Genomic DNA, 22,863 nt, shown 5'->3' on the forward strand with positions numbered 1-22,863 from the left:
TGTGCATTTCTATACTGTCCTTTACATCACTGCTCTGAGGTGCTGCAATTTAGTATCCTCATCTCTGTTAGAGATGCTTGTTTTGAAACCAGACACAGTTTCAGCATCTCGCAAAAGATTTCCAAGTTTCACCACTAATCCAGTTTAAGGAAAGAAAAAAAAAAAAACCCCTACAAAAATAAAGGGCTGAGGAGGGAAATACCTCTTTGTTTTTGTAGATGGAGGCTTACACTGCAGGTTGACATTCCAGCAATATTAACTTCATTAAGACAGGAATGCAGTGCTGCATTCTTGCACGGGAGGGAGGATGGGGAAGATGCTGGGCTGAGCTGGGGAGGAGTGGGACCCCCAGGGAGGGCTGAGACGTCGGGGTGTCCTCCTCCTTCATCCGGGCTTATTCTTGGGGTTTATGTGCACCTCTCAGTAGGCATGATGATGACCTGGAGTCCTCAGGCTTGGTATCTGGGCTCTCCCAGAGTCACCGCTCACCTAATTAACACGACAGAGATAAATACGGGCTCTGGGGTGTGGGTAACAAATGGCTTTACTACAGTGGAACTGCTCTGTCATCCTTCTCCCCTTTCTGTCCCAGTACCCGTGTGTGATGGGATGGGTCAGGGTGTATCACTGTTCTTGCCGTTGCCATCTTTCCCTCGTGGATGAGGAATAATTCTTGTATTGCCCCAAACACCTCTGGGCATGGGATCATTCCTGAGCGAGAGGGGAAAATTGACCCCACAGCTTGTGACAGCCATGCAGGTTCCCCACCCTCTTTACAAGGCGGCAGCTGAACACCGTGGTGCTGGCACAACCGATGTGGGCTTTACCCAACACTGCTGCACCATCAGGAGCAGCCCCAGTCCCGCGCGGGAGCCCTGCCCTGGGACTGCCGAAGCCCAGGGGGGAGTGGGTGCCCTGCTCGTGTTACCCCACTCCTGTTGCTTGCTGTGCAATTGCTTCCTAAACGAGCTTTTATTTGCATTTTAAGAAAAGCTTTACAGAGAGACGCTTATCAGCTTGGCAGCTGACAAGAGTCAGAGACAAGTCCAAGAGATGGACCAAACCCCTCTCGCTCACTGACTAGGACTTCTATCAACCTTTTCAAGGCAGCATTATCTGATCTTAATGGACTTAGAAGCAAGGGTTGGGGCCAGTATAGCCCTGCAGCCTCCCTATCTTACAGGCCTAAGTGAAGAGGCATGTACAAGATGCAGTCTCTATGATGCTAAAACCTCTTCCTCTCCTTGTCGAAATAGCAAAACAACTTCTATATCACCTTGTGAGCTACAGCACTTAAATTCCCACTACTAAAATTTTCAGGATTTCTGTACAGTAATTTCAACAGTGCTGTTAAATAGTGTTGTGTATTTTTGTGATATGTCAAGCAACATGGTAAACAGAAGTGTAATTATATTAAAATTACAGCTGCAATCACTACAATGCAGGAAAGACCATAGAGACGGAAACAGGACTTCTTTGGGATAGTCCTCTCTACTTATGTCCAGTGTTACTGGTATTTTACACAAGGCTTCCTCTTAGTGTGGTGTGTGGACCAATTCTGGCTTGCACCAGGTGTGGTTTTTCTCACTTGAGGTGGGAGCTGAAGGAGGTGGCGATGGGGGGTTGTTTCGCTTGCTTGTTTTTTAAAAGCTTGCAAAGGAAATATTTGCTGTATCTGCCCCGGTAAGGAACTGGAATGCTCTGGGAGGATGGCTGCAAGGTAGCTCAGAGCCCCCTTCAATATCTGCTGTAACACTGCCAGTGTACTTCATCCAGTGTACTTCATCTGCTGTACAGACACAAGTGCAGGCTCTCATTTACTTGTAAACCTCCATTAGAAAAATTTCACCTCTATTCTCCCCTTCTTTTTTTTTTTTCTGTTTTTTCTTTTTTCCCTTTCTTCCCTGTTCCTTTCATGTCTAAGGAGCAAGCATCTTGGCACTTAATGTCACCTGTCAAAACACTTTCCTGGGCAAGACCAAAGAGTAGAGGGACTGGTCAGGTGAATGTGCTCAGCTGGCATTGTTGCTGAAGCCTAAAACACCCATCAGGTCTTTTTTTAAGGGACTTGAAAAGACTCGGGGAAAATTCTTTCACTGGCTGAGTTGCTTGGATTTGATAATTGGTAAGCAGTGTTACAAAACATTGGCTTTGAAAGCAGCACAAAGCCCTTTAAAGACGATGTGCTGTTCAGGCTGCCTCTTGTTCACCCTCATCTGGGTGGAGAGCAAGTCCTGGTCCTTTGAGGCAGGCCAGGTTTCCCTTCCTTTCATTCATCTTTCTGCTCTATGAAAGAGGTTGGGTGTGAGCAGGCGATGCCAGACTTTCTGAAGAGGGCTTTTGGGTTTAGTCCTCTTCCTTTTCACCATTTCAGAGGATCCCATTCATATGTAGAGGATGAAACCTGTCAAATACCTGACTCTGCCCACTTGCTTATGCCATGTTGGACCATGGTGCTACATGATGGCAGAGTGGAAGTTTGGGTAGGGCATACTTGTTTAATAACAATAAAAACCTGAATCTGCTAAACTGACAGTACAGTTGGCTTGGTAAGATGATGTTTCCCTTCTGTAAGTGGCTTCTTGCTTATAAAGCAAGAATTCTGCATTTCTGGCTAAGGTGTTTGGGAAACTTTAGCTCAGCATCTCTTGAATCAAGGTGTAGCTGGCCTTCCTTCCATACTGTGTGGAGTAGCACGTGTACTTAAGAGACTCACTGCCCTCTCTTTTCCCTGCCCTGTGTATTCCCTGGTCAGTTTTGTTTTAAAGTGAATTGCTTGGAAACAACTTGTGTAGTCATATAAGTATTTCATGAATAAGAATTTCTAATTCTTTAACAGCTTTTTCCTCTTGTCTTTCAGATAATGAATATGTTTTTATAGACCTGGAGCAGAAGCTTAGCAAATACTTTTCAAAGGAATGGAAGAAAGAGACAACCAAAGTAAGACAGATGTTAATCTTGGAGGCAACTGCTTTGGTATTAGAGTACACAGTAAAATGAAAGCTCTTAAACTAAGGTCCATAAAAGCATTTCTTGAAGATGGTCTGAAGAATGCTGTTCAGTAGCAAGATACAGTGACTTGTGCACGCCTGTACAATTAATCAAAAGACCTAACAGAGCCCCTTAAACAACTATACCTGAGCAATAGTAGCCACATTAGCTGCTACAGGTCAGCTTTCCTTTTGGACTTAGCCAAGCCCGTGAAGAGTCTGGAGACCTCATTTGTTATCCTTAAGCAGAACAGCCTAAAATGACCTTTTGTGACTTGAACCTGATATGAGGGAGGGGGCTGGAGCTGTGACTCTTCCAGAGTACCTGCAAAAGGACAGTGGAGAGAAAGGAAGGATATTTTGTTCAAGAAGAGTCTTAGTTCTTTAAGGCTAGCCAGACCTGTCAAGGGACAGAAAAGCTACTTGAAATAAAGACAAGCCTGTGTAATTGTTTAGTGCCGGTCATTCAGACATGGTAATGCCTGTTTGTGTGTGTCATTATTAGAGGAGCCACAGTCTAGAACAAAGTGTAGTATGCAATTGCATTCAGATATCTTAATTGGCTCATTATGACTTTTTCCACCTTCCTAAAGGGTTTTCTTTTGCAGAGTAGGCACGCTTGCCATTTCTGCAGCTTAAAGAAGTTTGCAGATGACTAGTGAGGTTCAGGGATCTCTCTTAGCCCATACTCCTTCTCCCAAACAAGTGAGGGTTACTTCAAAGACAGCTGCCAGTTGTGCAGAGGGCTGCCTGTCCAGCCAGGGAGGGTTTCCCGAGGCAGGTGTTTCTGCCATCTCGGCATGGGGTACGCTTTGTGGTTGCTTTAAGGCTGGATTCTTGCAACCCATTTTAAGTCAGGGTAAGTGTCGAACCTCTGATGTGAAGTGACTCATAAAAGGCTGAATGAGTTGCCATTGGCAGTACTGAAGTCTGAGAGGAGTTAGGCTATCGGACAGGGTTAATTAGACAAGGTTAGCAGACAGGGATTTAGTTCCTATGAAGAGATTTCAGGTGGAAAGCCCAGTCCAGCTGATACAATAGGGTGACTATGAACAAGTTCCAGAAATAAAATGTAAATATTTGCATGATGATCAAGAAGTTGCTGTCTGCATCAGATGTACATGGCATGCCACGTACCTTGTCCCAGTGAAATGAGTCTGACCAGCAAAGCCTTGGAACTGCCCGTGTGAGCAAAGTTACCTGTATGAACATTAAAGAAGAGAGTGGCAAAGTATGAAAGATGAGAGAATGGGCTAGTAAGAGAAGATGTTCCTTTTTTTTCCCCTCCCCTCCTTTTTTTTTTTTCTTTTTTCTCCTGTTTAAACAAGCCTGTAAGTCTGAAAGGTAGGCTGTAGTTAAAACAACAGAACCCTTGTCGGCTTTCTTCTAATAGACATCTTCAGTGTGAAGCAGACACCAGTGTCTCCTTTTGGTCTGTGGCTACAGGAAGGTGTGAATAACTAAACATTAGCCCCGCCAAACCAAAGGCGAGGAGTTAATATCAGGCTGGTGCACCTCAGCCTCGGGCAGTAAATGCTGAACTCAGCAGCGCGTGTGTCCCTGCCGAGTGATGCGGTGCGGCGCAGAAAGCCGGTTACTCCTAGGCGTGCCCTGGAAACGCCGCAGCCGTGCCAGCCGGGCACCTTGCCTGGTGCTCTGAGGGAGGCTGCGTTAAACTCGCTGTGTTCAGCGCTAACGCGTCTGCGGCGCTGCCAGGTGCTGAGCTAGGTAACTCCGGGCCAGGCTGGGCATCCCCGGGCTACGCTGGGGCTCTTTTATACCTGCTCATCCTCCCCCGCCATCCAAAAATCTTCTGCCCTCCCTAGGATGTTTTGCCATTCAGCATGTCTAAATGTTTTATGATGCCTCGTTGTTGTGAGCCTCCAAGACAGTCAGATCTCCCCTGAAACTTGCCAGGAGCTAAGAGTAGAAAATGAAAAGCGGTATGGGGAGTGAGCTTGGGAGAAGAGAACATTACCAGATGGGGTAACAGTAATTTTGGATGCTGAACGTTACTTAACTTCTCTTCTGTCTCTGCAATAGGGAACGGAGAAATTCAGCCCTCCTTTTGTTGCATTCTTTAGAGTACAATACTATGTCGAAAATGGAAGAGTAATAAGGTAAGTTCCCTCCTGTGGTAGTTACTGCATTTTGAGTTATTCACTGTGCTCTTAAAAGGCAGGAAAAATAATGTTTCTTTGTTAAGCTCCATCTCTGTGAGCTCACAGAAATAAGCTTAAAAAATCTGCTTGATTTTTTCTTTTTTTTTCTTTTTTTTTTTTTTTTAAGATCTTCATAGAATTCCTTACACAGCCGTGAATGTTTTCTCCCTGAATCATACTCCTTATCCCTAGGAAAGTTGTGACTGCTTTTCCATTTGTGTTTAGAGAGCAGGTTGAATGACAACAGTATCAAAATACAATTAACACTCTTTTACTTGAGTCTTTTGGTTGTATGAAAAGCATCAGATGAATATACCAAATATAGCTATTTATACTCCAGAGCACTTGCTAATAATTTTGGTTCTGTGTTTTGTATCTGAGCAGTGCTCTGTGCAGCTTACTCCTGGAAATGAACTTTTGTGAATGGACAAAAGAAATTACTTCATAAGTTAGAGTTTTGCATTTGAGTCTACTCCATTGACATGGAATATGTCACTGCTGCACTCAAAACACCACAGTATAGAACAAAGGATGAGGTAGTTGAAAATGAACAACTGACAGTGTTAATTTGCATCAACACTTCTGGCGTGGCTGTGACCCTGGAGCAAGCCAAGCTCATTCAGTTGGATTAAAATCTTTACCAAATATTTGGCATTTGTTCTCATCTTGAAAAAAAGCTTAGTGGTCTTTCGGGTTCTTTACAGAGTCTTTCATTTTGGATACAGGGGAGTGTTTCTTCTGGAGTCTGTTTGGCTCTTAAGTGTTTTTGTTTAGTTTTACTTTTAGGTACAAAGGGGGATTGCATGTCATTCTCCCACCCTGATGTACATGTCATATAGCATCACAAGCAACTTTCTCTTGCACTAGTGATTTGAGAGATTTGTGAAGCCGTGCTGAGGTAGTTACATGGCCCCTTCATACTATCTCTACAGACACGCTTTTATGAGCAGACTATAGTGTCCAGCACCTCATCTATACATTCATGTCAGCAGCTTGCTTCCCATGAGCTCTTATAGCAGGGGGGTGTACGGGTTATCAATGCTACACGATAGTTATGCCTTATCAGACTATCCCTGTTCAGCAGCTTGAGGAAGAAGACAAAAACAAGCCCAAGGCTCCTGTGTCTTTTGATCTACCTTGCAGAGAATTAGCTGTTGAAAAGTACCTTGAGCCTAAGGCAAGGTGAAATGCAAAAGCAGTGCCAGGTTTAGAGGGGAAAGGAGGACAGGTGTGCAAGAAACAGGACTGGGATTCAAGGGAGTTGACTCTGCTGACTGCTACAGGCTTTCCAGAGAAACAGAAGTGCTTGAGGTAGTCAGTCTCCAAAACAGGTGTGACATGATTTTTCTTTCATCTACCTTCTGCCCTAACTTCTTAGATCTCAGGCTCCTCAAGATAGAAGCTATCATTTCTCATGTTTGTACAACACTTTGTGGGAGAAGACCTTGATCTTGGCTTGGTGCTCCCGACACATACATAACTGTATCAGGGTGGCATTGGCATACATCAGGGATGTCAAAGTTTAATCCCTCTTCTTAGAAAATATGTGTTTGAGGGGCCTTATCTGAGCCTGAACTTTCTTTTCTTCAAGTAAATTTGCCTTTATATCTTGCAGCGATAAGGTGGCACGGCAGCTCTACTACTGCCATCTCAAAGAGCAAGTACTTATGTCTCGGTGCAACCACAAAGAAGAAATCTATTTCTTGCTGGCTGCCTACAGCTTACAGGCAGACTTGGGCAACTACAGGGAGAAGGTCCATGCTGGCAAATATTTTGAACCTCAGGCTTATTTCCCACAATGGGTAAGTCTGGAGGGATCTTTCTGTCAACAGATTGTGCATGTGTCGGGGGGTATGTCAATGTGGGTGGTACCTAACTGCAGCCATGCAACTTCCCCCAACTCCCACTGCAATGATCAGGCAGAGTGGTAGAGCATCACGCTGAGTTTCCCTCAGGAGATAACTCCTCTCTTTCCACTGGATGTAGGTGCCCATTCCTCCCAGGCTCACTTATCAGTGAGATGGGTGATATGTACCCTTACTTGGTGAGGGAATGTGTTGGTGTCAAGTGAATAGCTCTTGACAGTGTAGCTGTCTGTTTAATTCTTCTATGGCTTAAAGGGTTGTGTGTTTGCAGTGGTACATCAGCAAGATCTGCTCAACCTAAGCTCTACAAAAAACCTCAGGGCCATAAAGCCAAGTCTATTGCCTTTTGTTCCTGTCTCTGTAATGCTTACCTCTGGGATGAATAGACCCAAACCCTAAGGGCTAGTACTGCTGTGCAGTGCCTCTGGTGCTTGCTTTGTCATTAATCTCTGGCTCAACTGCAGTAAGAGAAAGGGGAAGGGCTGAGATGGGTTTGCATGTTTGTTTATAAGAATGTGCACATAGGCTTGTGCCCTTCAAGACTTACAAACAGCTTAGAAAGCCAAGAATTGGTGTAGTTGTTAAACGAAGGCAAATTAGCTAAGACTCTGTCAGGCTGGTTACCTGTGGAAAGTTCTCCTCTTGGGGTGAAATGTCAAGAAAACTGTTGATAAACACTTAAGTGCCCATAAAAATAGAAAGGAAAGCTAGCTTTGCTACAGACATGTCACTGTAATGCCTGATGACATCTGCTGGAGCAGGATGTTCCCTGGGACCTGGACAGACCCTCCTCTGCAACCTGACTTAGTTCTGGAGCCGTCTCCTCCACTGTGATAGCAGTTTTTAGCCCAGCCCATGCCTTGGGATAGCTGTGAAAAAGCCCAGATGCCTCTGGTAGTTGACTGCTTGTCGCCAGGCGAGTCATGTCTCCCCTTAAAGGTGGCACTCTCCCCTGCTTTGGGAAGGAGGTTCAGAGCAGTGACAGAGGTTGCGTCAGGGAGGCAAGGCTGGTAGAGTCTTCTTTACACACAAGTCCTAGCCTGCCTGCCTTGCTGTGCAGAAACGCGACTTTACCCAGACAACAGGCCTTTTTCATCCCATGCGTTCCCTGCTATGGGGCACCTGGCAGGAGGTAGCTAACAAAAGGCTGGAAAAGGTGGATCTCATGCATGCTGTTTCTGGGGCAGTTAAAAGTCTTATCAGAGGCTATCGCTCATCTGGCAAACATTGCAAAGGCCAAGGCAAAGCCTGGCTCACCTGCGCTGAGCCACAACCCCAAGCAAGTATGTGGGTGATTTATTACATCATTACAAAGAGCAAAATCTGGCAGGCATGGGGACGCTTCTCTCCCTGCCCCTGGGCTCCCGTGGGGAGATACTGAGCTATCTCCTCCAACACGATCTCTTCCTTCAACACGTGCCTGAGATCATTTGGCTGAGGGCTGCCCCAAGTCTCGTGCTAGTGAGGAGAGGCGGTGCTGCCGCAGGGTGATCAACCCGGCTTTGAACTGTGGAGCTGGCAGGTCTCTTTCTGCTGACGTTGCACAGCTGATGGCATGGATGTTGTCCTCCACTGAGCCCAGCCTTCCTTGTGGGAGGGTAGCTAATCTGACAAGGCATGCAGAGGAGGGCAGAGGTGTTACTGAACAGAGTAGATGAGGAGCTTAGTTTAAAATGAAACTGCCTGGTGATGGGGGAGGTTGCTCCCAGCAGGATGTTCTGGGTACCTGGTGGGATCTAGTTTAAAATGCCCCCGATGATGGGACGTTTTGTGAATTGAATTCAGCCAATACTCCTCTTACCTGTCACTGCTGCTCGCAGCCTGGAAGGGGCCAGTCTGGCACAGGAGGGGCCTGGGCTGCCTTGTAACCTTGTACAGAGAGGGCATGTGGGCAAGCGTGGGAACTGGGCACTCGCAGGGCAAGGGCAAAAGGCCCAGTGTGTTTTTTTTTTTTCCTACTGCTCGGCAAAGCCACATGCCTGCCAACCACTCCTGATAGATACAAAATACCTCAAGATAGCATTATCCACCCCTTCGAGGATGGAATACTAAATAAGCCTACTGTGTAGTTTCTGGTCTTAAAAGGACCACCTAGCATTTCTGCAGTGTTTGGAGATGTTGCTGTTGATTGTGTTGGCATGCAGAGCAGTATTTGCTATCTGTCCATAAGCATTTATGGATGCCAAGAGTTAGGAAATCTAATTCCAGTGCTTAAAAATGAAAAGAGCTGACATGACCTCTGTAGTCTTGGTCTGTTACGATTTTGGAGGATCTGTTTGGAGACATCAGTATCGTCTGGGCTGCTTTAAATGCTTATCCTCCAGGGAGGTAGAGGTGAACGTGGACTAATGTCTTGAGGGACCGAATGAACCTCCTCTGCCTCCAGTCTCTGCATTGCTGTTGATCACACCTGCCTCCGTGGGGATCACTGAATAATTGCTGACCTGTTTGTTTTCCTTGTGGTTTAGATAATTGCAAAGAGGGGGAGCGACTACATCTTGAAACATGCCCCAGAGATGCACCGAGAACAGGAAGGGCTGAGCGCTAAGGAAGCAGTGCTGAAGTTCATTAAGGAGTCCTGCCTGCTGGAAGATGTGCCTGTCCACTTCTACAGGCTGCAGAAGGTTAGGCAAAGATCTTCTTATTTTGAACTTCTCTCCCACTATTAATTGGCTGCACCATTGCATTTTTCACTTTCTGTTTATTTGAGGGACAGTTGCCTCTGATTCAGAGAGGCCAAACAAGTCTAAAATGTTCACCCATTGAGGCCTGTCCCCACAAAAAATCTGTTGCCAATACACAGGTATAGCTAGAATCTAGCTTTGTTCCTTGGCCAAGAAACTGGCCACAGGAATGGCAATACTTAATTTTTGTCCCTGCCTGTCAATAGACTCACACCAGGGAAATCACCGAGAAGCTTGCTTGCTTTTTTTTTTTTTTTGTTTTGTTTTGTTTTGTTTTGTTTGGTGGTGGTGTGTTTTGTTTTGTTTTGTGTGTTTTTTTTTTTTTTGTTGCAGTCCATTGAAATGGTGACAAGAGGCTGGCCAGCTTTCACACAAATGCCATGTAATAACTGAAGGTGACACTGAGTCATCCTGACTTTCTTACCCCACTCCTCCTCCAACCTTGTCAGAGTGGTTGGTGTTTTTTCAGCTGTATATCAGTTTTGGAACTCCTGGATTGCTGTTTGTCCCTGAGTCTTAGACTCTTTACCCAAGCCTGCTTAAACAGAATGTGCTGCATTTTCACATGCTAAGATAGTTTAGGTCTAGAAATAGGACTAAAGAGAAGTTTTCAGTTCCACTTAGGTGAGTGAAACCTGCTCGCGCAATTAGGAATGACTTAGACTTTTTTTTTTCCTGAATGGAGATACTCTACTTTGTCAGACTCATAATTGAACTTCTTCATTGTTTGTGCTCAGTGGGAATTATGTCTGGGAGGTACCCGTGTCCTTTGACCAGATCTAGCAGCTCTAGTTTACTGGAGAAACATGCATTTTTCTGGAGGAAATAAGTTCCAGTTTGGTCTGTAGTCCAGGCTTAGTTTCACTTCCTTGTAAACCATAGATGCTCCCCCTAGGTCTCCTCTGTCCTCTCTGTTCTCTCTGTTTTGCTTCTAATGCTGTTAATGATGCCATCGTAAAAGGGTTAGTTACACTTGAATGCCATAAGAAATCCAGCTGGTAGGACATGATACAATTTACATCCAAAAGCACTGGGCCTGTGGAATCGGTCACTCTTAACATCCAAATTCCTTTCTGACTTGAACTTACATTTTACGCATTGCTAAATCCTTGGTGTGTTGTTTGATCCACAATGTGCTGCTCTTCCTTCTGCGTGACACAGTTACCTCATCTCGTGATGAGATGTCTTCCTCCTAGGTGACATCTGGGTCACAAAGCTCCCAATTGAGTGCCCAGGGGTGCCAGGTGAAGGTGTCAGTGTGCTGGCTGCCCTGAGATTTCAAAAGCAGTTGCTTTTACCCTCCTCATGGCTGCTACTTGAGGTTGGGAAACCCAAAAGAAAACACAGCACTGAGCCCTGTATCTCTCCTCCAGACCAATACTGATTTACGAAGCTCATTGCCCTTAGGAGACAGAAAGCATTTCTTAATGACTTTAAACTGGAGACATGGATGGTACCAGGAGCAAAGAGTGAAGTAATGTGATGGTGTAAGACTTGCATCTTGACAAGCCAGACAAGGAGAGGAAGTTTTGATGTAAAGTTTGAGCTCTGTGAGCCCATAAATTTTTATCCCAAAATTTTCTTCTTTCTGCTCCTCCTAGCAAGAAAAGTATGTGTTCCCCTCCCTAACTCTGCCATGCCAGGAGAGACTGAAAGAACTAGTTTATGATATTTTTTTGGTCTTCAAGCAAAGGAATCTCACTAGAGACCAAGTATATCATACGAAGATACAGCATGAGGAAAAACAAGGCAGTATTCCAACCCAGCCGCAAACATTTAAAACCACCTGCTCCCAACACTGACATCAAAAGCTTAGAAGGAAAGTCCCTGTAGCTCTGGGCATTGATTAGCTCCCTCTCGGCTAAGGGACAACTAAGGTCCAGCAAGTCCCTGGACAGGAACAGCGATGTCATGGCAAGGAGAAGGGGACAGGCTTCCCTTCTGTTTTGGGCTCTGTCACCTGGAGAGCGAGAGTGGTGCATGTTCTTGGGAATAGCAGGGATGGCATGTGGTAGTATGAGAGGTTACAAGGTACCTCTGAGAGCAGTAATTGTCCATGCCCTCAAATCACTAAAGCTACAGGATTCCCTGTCCAGGGCAGCCAAGGTGCTTGCTGGTGAAATGCTTGAGACGCCAGCACAAGGGGATTTTAGGTGTAGATATTTCAGGGGTCAACAAGGCAAGGTGCACTTTACAAACACAATAAAAACCAAATAAGCTGATGGCATCTGCCTGATGAGCAGTCCTGCTACCTCTCCTGTAATAGGTGCCAGAACAAGAGCGTGGTCTTTGTAGATTAACCTTTGACTCTGGGCCCTTCTGTTCTTTTAGGATAAGAAGGAGGATCGCCCAACAGTTATCCTGGGCCTGACCCTGAGAGGAATGCACATCTATCAGGTAACAGACTGCCGTGAAAGCCTTCTGGTGGAGCATTAACTCTGCCCAGCTCCCCTGTCCTCCCCCCACCACAGCTCCTCTGCCTCCCCTGTGAGCGCCAGGCTCTGCATATCTCAAATTCTTGGTTGTTTGCAAATTCTTCGCACATCGCTGACTCCACCCTGTACCTGCCAGTCCCTGTGTCACTCTGAGTTTGATGTGTTGCAGGAAGTGAATCACGTTCGCCAGCTCCTCTACGACTTTCCCTGGTCACACATCGGGAAGCTGGCGTTTCTGGTGAGTGTGACGGAATGGAGACCACCTGGCAGCAGGCGGACAACCTGGGAGCTGGCAAAGCCATCGGCCCACCCGCCCTGCCATGGCAATTCCTGTCACTCGTATGCACAAGACTGCAGCTATCTCTGGTAGCTGTGTGACTGAAAACATGCTCTTGCTCATCTCAGTGGCATGTCTCCTCTTTATGTAGGGGAAGAAATTTGAGATCCAGCCAGACGGTTTGCCCTCTGCACGGAAATTGGTTTACTACACGGGTTGCCCCTTCAGGTCACGGCACCTACTGCAGCTCCTCAGCAACAGCCACCGGCTCTTTCTGAATATCCAGCCAGTGTTGAAGCAAATCCGAAAACTAGAGGAGGCTGAAGGTATGTGACAGAAGAGCAGGTGACTTTGGTGAGGGGAAGAGTACAGCATGTTGGGCTCTGCTGTTGCTTCAGGGTGGCTGTCTCTTTATCTACTTAATGGTGTTTCTGCCTTACCAGAAAGATGGTGGGAGAATTAGAGCTGTTACACGTGTTTCAAGTCCATTACTGGGAAGTGTTCCCACACTCCTAGACTCTGATCAGAAAGTGTGTGTGAGCAGCAGAGAGGGGATATCTTCCTTTGAGAGCACGCTTCCTCTTACTTAATTTGTGCACATTTGACATACACTTCTGAGTGGAAGTAATATTGAATAAAATGCTTTCCATTGGGATAAGATCTTCTTGTGTTCAAGGAGCAGTACAAGTTGTGAGCATGTCTTAACTTTTTAGTGCCTTTTACTAAACACTGCACACAAATTAGTCTACAGTGTCTGACAGTTAAGAGCTAGGAGTTGCAGATGCCAGAAACAGCCTGAGAGCGGATCAGGACTCCCAGAATTTGTCTTTTCTGATGTTGTCCCCTCTCTGTAGGAACAGTTATTGACAGTCCCTGGTATCCTTCCGGGCAGAATTCAGTCATTTCATCACCTCTTGGCTTGTCTCCTCCCATTTACAGCTCTGCAAGCTGGGTCTCCTACAACTTCTCAGCCTACCTGTCCCAGTGACTGTTTTTAATGCATTGCGTAGGTCTTCTTTTGGAGGATTGCATCCCCTTTCCTCTAGCCTTCTCCTGAATGCTTTTTCCTCTCTACTTCTTTCCTGGCTGCTGTTTCCTGCAATCACCATTCACACTTTCTCTGTCTTCTCTAGGGTTTATAAGCCTTGTAGCTTACAAACTGAGGTCAGTAGAAGTTAGCCAGCAGTAGTTGGTCCTCTTGTCTGAGGACAAAGGCTGACTCCTTCCAGGGAGAAGTCGGGAAGAAACTTGTTTCTGTCTTTTGCCCATCTCTACTAACTCTAAGGAGCTGACATCTGTCTCTGAAGTGGTGATCGCTGGTTGTGTGGAATTAGTGTACAGGGCAAGGTGGCCCTTGGTCTCATCCAGCTTGGTTATTTCTGTCTTTCTCTTCAGTGGGGCTATAGAAGTGGCCTTGAGCTGTGTGGCTGCAACCGGTGGCACATGCCAGTCACCTGTAGAAAGGGTCGCTAATAAAGTGTGTGTGGGCAAAAGGCCCTAGGTTTTGTGTCTACTAGTGTCTTGTGGATTTCTTGACCACCCTCAGCACACCTCTCTTTAGGTAACAAATACAAGCCATTGGAGAAATATTTAATAAATCATTAATGCATGCCAGCCAAGGGGATCCTGTTCTTAGCTGTCTCCACACGTTGGTGACTGTTTTGAGAAACAATCAGTGCACTCTGTTTCTAAAGACTGTGCACTTACGTTAGCCAAGTAATTCCTTTCTTTGATCTTTTCTTCATTCTGGAAGCTACTATTTTCTGTATCATAACTGTGTCTACCAGCCTGTTGAATTCAGGAGATGCTGGGTTTACTGCAAGTATAACTGAATAATTCTCTTACAACCAGATGAGCATCCCAACATCTGAGCAAACAAAAATACAAAACTGTCCCTGTATTTGTTCAGTAGCTGCAGCAGTTGTTTCTTAATTGTCGGGTTATGCCAGTCCCAGCTTACTGATTATTTTTGCTACCCTTCCTTTGGTGTTGCTTAAAGTTCCCACTGGTTTCTGTCATCTGTCTTCCTCAGAGAAGAAGCGCTACCGAGAGTCCTATATCAGTGACACGCTAGACATGGACCTGGACCCGTGCGATAAGAACTCGCGCGGCAGCGGGAGCAGCGGGGGCAGCCGGAGGGATAACCGTCTCTCGCGCCAGTCCACGGGGAGTCACAGCAGCTCTCACACATCTGGCATCGAGGCTGACTCCAGGCACCGGGTGTCGGTGGAAATGTCAGTGGATGAGCCCTTCAGCATTGACCGTGTGCATAGGAAAGAGAAATCCTGCAGCTCAACCATCAGCTACGGTAGCTCTGGCATCGACAGTGGCAGCAAAGGGCGGGCTGAAGATGAATCTCAGGATGATGGTAAAGAATTTGGAGATGTGGAGCAACTTCCAAGCCTGCTCTTGCCTTCTTCTGCAGGAGAATGGGGAGTAAGAGAACGTGAAGCAGCTTGGAGCAGAAGTGTAATGCTAACCCTTCTCCTGCCACTCTCTTCCTCCTAGAGCTTGAGCTGGCAGTAGATGAGCCAGAGGAGGTGCCTGTAGATGAGCCTTTAGAGGGAGACCAGTTAGAGGAGGCCACTGTGGGAGAATCTGTTGAATCTCTTCCCATAGATGCTGCTAGCTGCCAAGGTGAGATGGCTTTCTGCTACTGCTCAGTGCTTTTCTTTAAGCTCTAGTAACACAAAAATACATTTGGCAAGCCAGGCATAATCTGAGGGATCTAAGAAAGCTGTATGTTCTCCCAAACAACTGCCAGTGCTACTTACTGCCCTACTGCAACAGAATTTGAAGTCAGCTCATCTAGACATGTAAGGCCAGCAGGCTATATTGTACAGTGCTGCCCTCCTCTGTGCTCCTCAAGGTCTCCTCCTCCAAATTTGCCAAGTTTATACTCAGTTAATGACAGAAAGATAACGAAGGTAAACCTTTTGTAGTGAAGGAATTTTGCTTTAAAAACTTGTATACCACAGAACAGCCAAGGGGTTCAACCACAGATTCATGGGCTAGTGGCAGGAATTAATAGGTGAAGTTTTGTGGCTTGTGATACAGGGAATGCTAGACAATGGGGTCACACAGGAGCTGTCTGGCCTTAAGACAGACAGCCTTTCCAGCAAAGCAAGACGGGTGAATATGGGACAAGTTGGTGAGAAGCTATTTTCTTGAGAGTTTTTAAACATTGATCCTTAGGGGCAAAAAGGAGTCCTTGTGAGCAAAAATCCCAGCGCACTGGGGTGCTCACGGATGTATACTTATATTTATAGGATAGCAGTGCTTGAATGTGGCCTGTGACAACAACTTCCCTTTTCACCAGCCCATAAAACCTCAAACCTTCGTCTTCTCCTTTGCAGCTATAAATCAGGAATCGCTGTCTGTGATACAAGTCACGCTAATAAAAATGCGAGGTCAAAGTGTGGAATCCCTTCACCAGGTAAGGTGGGGTGCTCGGCAGGAGGGTCTATGTGTGGGCGTTGAACCAAGGTCTAGTGTAATGGAGACAGCTGTAAATCAGGTGAACTTGATTTGTCTGTATTTGACTGATTTTTAAACGGTGTAACAAAAAACAGCTGTTGGCCAGCTACTGCTATCAGGAATAGGATGAGAGCAGTGTTTGGGTCCAGAATAGTAGAGGGGTTTGGAGCAGTCTGCATGGAAATCTTGCAAGCCAGCTATTATCTGCCTTAGGCTTCCAGATGGGAAATGGAAAATAAACCACTTGCAAATTTTCAGTGCAATATAGAGCCAAGACTATCCGTGCAGTTTGGATGTGGGATGCGAACTTGATCATCTTCCTGCTCCTGAAGCCAGAAGGAGCTCACATCAGAGCAAAACCAGATGCTGAAGCTCTAATTACTATCATTTGTGTGATTATACTATGTGTGTGCTGAAGTCTTTGTTGTCAACATTTTCTTTTCATCAAACTCTTGAGAAAAGGCAACTATATATGGTAAAATGTGTCATATTGTAAGTTGTACTTGGAAAAAGCTTATTAAAATGTCATTTTAAGGCCAAACAGTATTTATTTTCAAAGAATAGCTGCACCCACTGGGGTAGAAATGTTGTGTGTTGGTTTTTTTTTTTTTAAAAAACAAGCCTCCACCATTTCTTCTCTCTCTGAATCCAGGTTAGCCTTACCTACTAAAAGAACTTTAAAAATCTGTTCATTGTTTTCCCCTACTCCTCTGAACAAGGACTTCAATCACTTCTTAGGACTTTTTTTCTCTTTTCATGTTTCCTTCTGGACCCAGTCAAAAGTGATAAGAATTTTGCACTTATCAGCAAAATAGTCCATAAAATGCTACAGGAGATTTAAATAAAATCTTGGTTATTTTTTCCAGAGCTGAAGACTGTGCAGTACAAATGATAATGAATTTATTCCTATATTTGAGTGGAATGACTTAAGAGTGCAAGGCAGGGAGTGGGCATCTTGCTTAAAGTAATGTTCTTAACACTACTGCTTTTACCAACACATGCTTAACCTATTAATTGGGCGGCATCTGTTTTATAAGAATGTTTCTGATCAACACAGGACTGTCTAAGCAATTGCAAAGACATGGCAGCCGCTTCCAAGTATCAAATATTTAGTGCATCTTTAAAAACAAACAAAAACCCGCCAAAACCCCAGACCTTCCTTACAAGGCCGTGTAACTAAAGGCTGCAGGACTGGGTTTCCTTAGGCTTGACTGGACCATACAGTGTGTGCCTGTTTCTGGGACTGCAACTGAGCCAGCACAGCATTTCCTTAGGGTAGTTTTTTAATTCCCATCCTGTGGAGGTGAGAGAAGTGATACTGGGAGGAAGTTTACTGTGGTGCCTACAGAAGTATCTTGGTTTAAAAGTTATATTCCTGAAATCAGCCTTAATATTAGCATTTAAAAGCTGATTATGAAGAGACACAGCAAGAAAAAACAGGTGGGGAAGTTGAAAATGTCTCAAATGGTCAGTAATTCCTCCAGAGAGGCAGAGTCACTACAGCTTGTGTAGCAAGATGCTGCCTCTGGGAATTACTGCTGGTTTGTCGCTCCTGTTTTCTTCATTGCTAAACAGTGTTATGTAGATGAAACTGTATGTTGCACTTAGTGAATTTGGACACCGTAACCCATTAGTTTGCATGGTTGTCTTCTGAACCTTCCTTTCAGCTCATTAGACTTTGACTAACTCAGTGTGTTCAAGCAGTTGGCATAATTTTTTGTTACGAGCACTTTGTGTGTTTGAGGATGACTGCATGGATCTGCCAAGAAGTGTCAGGTCATTCAGGTGTCAATACCTGTATTGTACTGGACACTGAGGACACAGTGCAGACAGATCAGGATCTGGCTCAATATGGCAGGGTAGTTTAAGGCACTTAGAAATTTTTAATGGTTTGCAGCTGCTTCATTAAGTCAAAGTCCTTCAGAAGGCTGGTGGAGCTGTTTTGAAGGAGTGGGAGAATAATTCTGGAAAACTTGTAGCACGCATAGCCAGCGTCCTTAGGCTGTGTCTGAGCTCATTGTTTTTATTTGTGTGTGTCTTACTGAACTGGCAGGTCAGATCGCCCAAAAGCAGGAGCTGCACGGACCAGCACAGCCAGAGTTTGGATGACATCCGCCTCTATAAGCACCGGCACCCGCCACTAAGTGCCACGCTGTCTTCAGACACATCCCACAGCTACACGTTTGGCTGCAGCCTGGAGGATAAGCTGTCTATCTATGGCTGCGTTTATTCCACAGCAGACTGCAAAACCAAGTCAGCCCTTTATGGGAAGCGATCCATGAACTGCCTCTCCTTGGATCTTCTGGGAGAGGACCAGCTGCCAGAGGAGTTTGTGGTGTAATGAGATTGGAGCTCTTCCATACCAGGAAACAGCTCATCATGGAAATATATACCTCATTAACACATGTGATGACATTCTGGTTCTTGCAGGAGATTGTGAGCAGCTTTGTTATTCATCTCTGTAATCAGTAAGTGGCATCACTTCTGCAGACCCCACTGCAGGGCAAATCAAGTGGAGTGTAGCACTTAACATTGGCATTTGAAGTGTCTGTCTGAGCAGAAAATGGATGCGGCCTGCACCATTAGCAGTGGCGCGATCAACATAAAAACCAAAAACAGTGGACCAAAACTGAGCTAGTAAAGCAAACACTGTGTCTAAATGGATTTATCAGAAAGAAATTTAAAGTCTGTCAGTTTTATCTTCCTGCCTTTCTCTTGTGGTCCCTTTATGTTAATGTTAGTGTACGGATAGTTTGGTTGTCTTGAGTTTGTGCTGCTGCAACACTGCCAACAGCTGTCAGGCCAGGATATACTCTGAGCACGTTTGGAGGGCTGTGTTTGGAAGTGTCTAGCCTATTCCTGTTGTAATGAACACAAGTTGCCTATTTGCTTTAACTGGGAGCAAGATATGCTCTGCCAGGAGTTTTTACCTTTTTTTGTTGTTTTGGTGTAAGCATCCAGCCAAATACAATGTGCATGGTTTTTTGGTTTTTTTTGGGTTTTTTTGGTTTGTTTTTTTTTTAATGCAACAAATGGAACTGTCTCTCCTACTGCCATCATGCAGACTGGTAAATAAATGCTTATATCTTTGGGGAGATGGGGGAGGGGATAAAACAAATTACTTGGCTGCTTCTGAGAGTACAGAAGACAAGTTAAGAGCATTAATTGACTAGATCTTGAAGACAGGAGTGTGACTGGAGAATTTGTCCAGGCATGATCACTCCTTATTTTTGAATCGTACTTTTATGTTGTTCTTTGCTTTGTCTTTAATAAATCTGTTCCTTCAAAATTTTTCCTCTGCTTAGGAGGCAGGTATGGACTAGAGAAAATCACTCTGGAAGGACAGAGTGACTGTGTCCAACTTAGTCATGGATAGGCCATGCAAATGTGAGTGTGTGGTGCTGCAGGGCTAGTGGCGGTGGAAGCATAGGGTGTTTGTGTGCCAGACCAAGGGTACTGCTTCGATTTTGAGTGGTGAAGCTGGCTGTGCTGGCTCTCACTAGGAAAATAATGATAATTATTCTGAGTCAAGCATTTGGTGTGGAAAACATCCTGCTACCTTGTTACATCCAAATAAACGTATGTTTGTTTGATTTCCTTCCCTATCTTACCCCAGCACCTCCTCCCCTCATCGATTCCCAGCATTTGGGAAGCTTGTACTTACAGGCACATGTAACCTGTGCACAGCTTTTGACAACCTTGCAGGTGGAAGCTAATAATTTTTTGGCAAAATCTAAAAGCAGACTGATGCCATTCTGCTGGTTGAGGAAGTGCGTGTTGTGCGGTGTTGATCACTGAAAAGCTGAAGATAGCTGAATTCAGGCAAGGACGGAAGCCAGGCTGTGGCAAGGAGGGTTTGAGCTGCTGCTTTCGAAGGCTTAGCAGTTGTCTGTAAACTGGTAAAATAGCAAATCCGTGAAGTCTGTCATCTCACTACTTCTATGCAAGTGAGTATGGTGTAGAGACAGAACATGCAGGTGCATCTGCCTTTACTGCAGTGGTGTCAGTGGCTGTACATCCTCTGACATGAGTGCAGCACCAAACCCTAGCTGTGTGTTTAAGGAATGAATGATGGGCAAAAGCTCACTGTAGCCATGACTTAATTGACCATGCCCTCTTTGATCACAGTGTTCTTTCTTTTTGTAATGAACTATTAGGAGCTGTGTGTTCACCATAGCCTCTTTTCCTTTCTTCCAAGCAAAGCCAAAATGCCTTTACAGAGTACTTGAGGTATGTTTACTGCATCCAAAATACACTCTCCTAAACGGATCTAAATGGATAAAGGACATCTGGCTGCTCCTGAACAGTCCAGTCATGCCTTTCACTGTTGGTTGCTCCCTGTTACCAGGGGCCTCTTTGGCCGTAAGCTGTGGGAGACAGGCATGGCCAGGATCCAAGAGGCCAGTGGCCATGCTGCAGGGAGCAGCCTTGTTCTTGCAGCCACCGTGGAGCTGCCAGGGACAGCTCTTACTGTGGCAGTGCCCGTCTGTCTGTGGACAGGAGTGACAGCCCTGCTGAACTGTTGCTCTCCCACACATGCAGGCCTACAGATATTCATGGTTCTGGCAATGGTTGTTAACAGGAAAAAACCTCAAAATTCAGCATAGTTGTTTGGAAAGGTGTCATAAAATGCACGTGTGCACCACATGCTCACATCTATGCACGCTTGTCCCAGAGACAATCACATTCATACCTGCTTCAGCCTAACCACCTTATTGAAGTGTATATTGCCACCAAGCAGCTTCATATTTTCTTTTTGCAGTTACCAAGCATTCGGTGGAATGGGTGAAATGCTGTAATCCTGCTCTTGCTGGTTTAAAAAAATATGCCAGTGCCTGAAAAAACAGTGTAATTGGCTCTTGCAGGAGCATCCATTGCCTTGTATCTACATGCACTTGTATGTACATGGGCGTTTTGTATTTATTTGTGGCTGGTGGGGAAGGCAAACTATCCAGGTCTGACAGCCTTCTCGCAGTGGTCTACGCAGCTCCCTCCAGTACTGTTACATATGCATATGAAGGGGAGACCAGACACTTTTGTACGTAGACTGAGAATGAATTAAGATCTTACAAGCACTGTGAATATCTATTATGCAAGTTTTTGTATTCATATGAAAAAACTGTTCCTGTTAGTAGTAGACTTTTTTTTTTGTTTGTCTTTGGATTTAGGAGGTCTCTTGTTATTTTTGGTTTTGATTAGTTTGGTAAAGGGTAATGTATAAGCATTTATCAGTTGATATTAGAAACTAGCTGCCACTATTTGTACATATTTGTAAATACTCGTGGTATAATCACTCTATTTTAATGGCAAAAGTTTCTCCTTTCCATGAAAGGAATTGCTTGTTTAAAATAAAATATAAATAATTATATGTACACCTGCAATAAAGTATGGATAGAAAAAGGTAATTGTGTATCTTTATTTTTTTTCCCTCCAAGAGGTATACATCAGTGACATCTTCCACTTGAGATAGGTTGGTTGTAGAAATGAACTTGCTGCCAGACTGTAACCCGTGTGAGTTTGGCTTGTGATGGCAAACCCAGAGGCACTGCAGCCTTTTCCTCTCTGCCCCTCTAAATGGCACGTTGCCAAAGGGGCGTCTGTCAGGCACTGAGGACCCAGTTGAGCAGGTTGGAGTCAGCGGGAACACTAATGGGAGCTGAATCAAACTGAAGAGACAAGTTAAGCTGCTCATGGTGGTTAGTCAAGAAAACTGAGCGTGCGAACTCCCAAGGGTGTAGAGAGATCCTGTCAGCATCCTCCTGGGCGCTGCATCCAAGGACAGGCACACCAGCCCACGTGATGCCAAGTGCTGCTGAAGAGTGCTCTGCCATAAGTCACCTAACCTGCTGGCCTGGTGTCTGGCATGCATAAAGAAAAGTTTTGCTTTCTTGGGATGTAAATCTGTGAAGGAGTTCCATAGTATAACTATTCACATATCTTCTCAAAGAAGCTTGCTGACTAGGGTTCCCCTCATAATTTTTTTTTTTTCCTTTTTCTCCTGATAGGTTACAGACCACTAAAGCTAGTGTTTCAAAAAAAAAAAAAAAAAAGTAACTTGATAGTGTAGTGTTGCCCCTATTCTTATGAACTCCCATGTTGTACTTTGTACTTCTGTCCAGTACCTGCTGTGTTACCTGTAAGTAAATTTTCAAGGACTTTAGAGATTCATCCAGTTCTCGTTTGGGGATGCTGGAAGGAGGTGGCTTGGTTACAGCTGGAGCTTTCTATGGAGACAAAATGAAATAACAGGCAAGTATTAAGTCATCTAAGGGGAGGGCTTTGTCACTTCTCTTTGTTTCTTTGCTTGGCAAGTAATAGCACCTTGCCTGCCAGGGTGGACTGCTGCTGACCAGAATACATAGGCTGAGTCTGGCTCTGAAGATGGGGCTTCCTGTGGTACCAGCAAATTCCATGTGGGTTCACTACAGTGATACAGCGTGGGATGGGGGAAGTGGTGTTATTGTACCTGACCGGGGTGGAGGCATGCCATATGCGGGAGCTGCAGGAGTGGTGAAGTGAGAGCAGTTCCTTGGTGGACTTCTTGGCAGCTTGAGAGCCTGAACATTTTTGAGCAAGAACTGGTCATGAAGCCTCACAGCGCTGGACATGTTCCCTGCTGTAGCTCCTTCCCTACCAGCAACGGTGCTTCCCCTGTCTGGTGGTGGTGTCTCCTCGTCAGCCTACCCAGGCTTCTCCTGGAAGCTCTCCTTGTGCTTATCCCTGCCCCCTGTGCCCCTACAGCTGCCTGCAACCGGAACCTCGGAGCCCCCGCTATGGAGCTGGCCCCTTCTGTGGGTGCCTGGCAGTGCACAAGGACCGGACCCTGCCTTCGTGTCTCTCCTGGAGGCCTACCCGGCTGCGGGGGCAGGAGGAACCAACATGGTTCCCGGGCCCTCGGCGGCAGTGGGCTGAGCCACAGCATAAATCGGTGCCGGGGGTGCTGCTCCTCGAGAAGCCTGAGTGCGCCTGGGAA

At 45.5% G+C, this 22,863-nt stretch overlaps 1 protein-coding gene across 1 annotated transcript in view; it reads left to right on the forward strand.

Moving 5' to 3' along the window:
- Nucleotides 1-18,231, forward strand: part of LOC104620753 (FERM domain-containing protein 6-like) — a 30,423-nt gene extending 12,192 nt beyond the window's left edge. Inside the window, exons 3-13 of the mRNA XM_010287052.1 lie at nt 2,861-2,940; nt 5,034-5,110; nt 6,768-6,954; nt 9,486-9,641; nt 12,033-12,098; nt 12,306-12,374; nt 12,565-12,739; nt 14,446-14,781; nt 14,922-15,050; nt 15,770-15,849; nt 17,944-18,231. Coding sequence (XP_010285354.1) covers nt 2,861-2,940; nt 5,034-5,110; nt 6,768-6,954; nt 9,486-9,641; nt 12,033-12,098; nt 12,306-12,374; nt 12,565-12,739; nt 14,446-14,781; nt 14,922-15,050; nt 15,770-15,849; nt 17,944-18,231 — 1,643 coding nt within the window. The remainder of the gene's footprint in view (nt 1-2,860; nt 2,941-5,033; nt 5,111-6,767; nt 6,955-9,485; nt 9,642-12,032; nt 12,099-12,305; nt 12,375-12,564; nt 12,740-14,445; nt 14,782-14,921; nt 15,051-15,769; nt 15,850-17,943) is intronic.
- Nucleotides 18,232-22,863: the final 4,632 nt, after the last annotated feature.

This window comes from Phaethon lepturus, unplaced genomic scaffold, assembly GCF_000687285.1.
Source record: "Phaethon lepturus isolate BGI_N335 unplaced genomic scaffold, ASM68728v1 scaffold41635, whole genome shotgun sequence".
In the NCBI taxonomy this organism is placed as follows: domain Eukaryota; kingdom Metazoa; phylum Chordata; class Aves; order Phaethontiformes; family Phaethontidae; genus Phaethon; species Phaethon lepturus.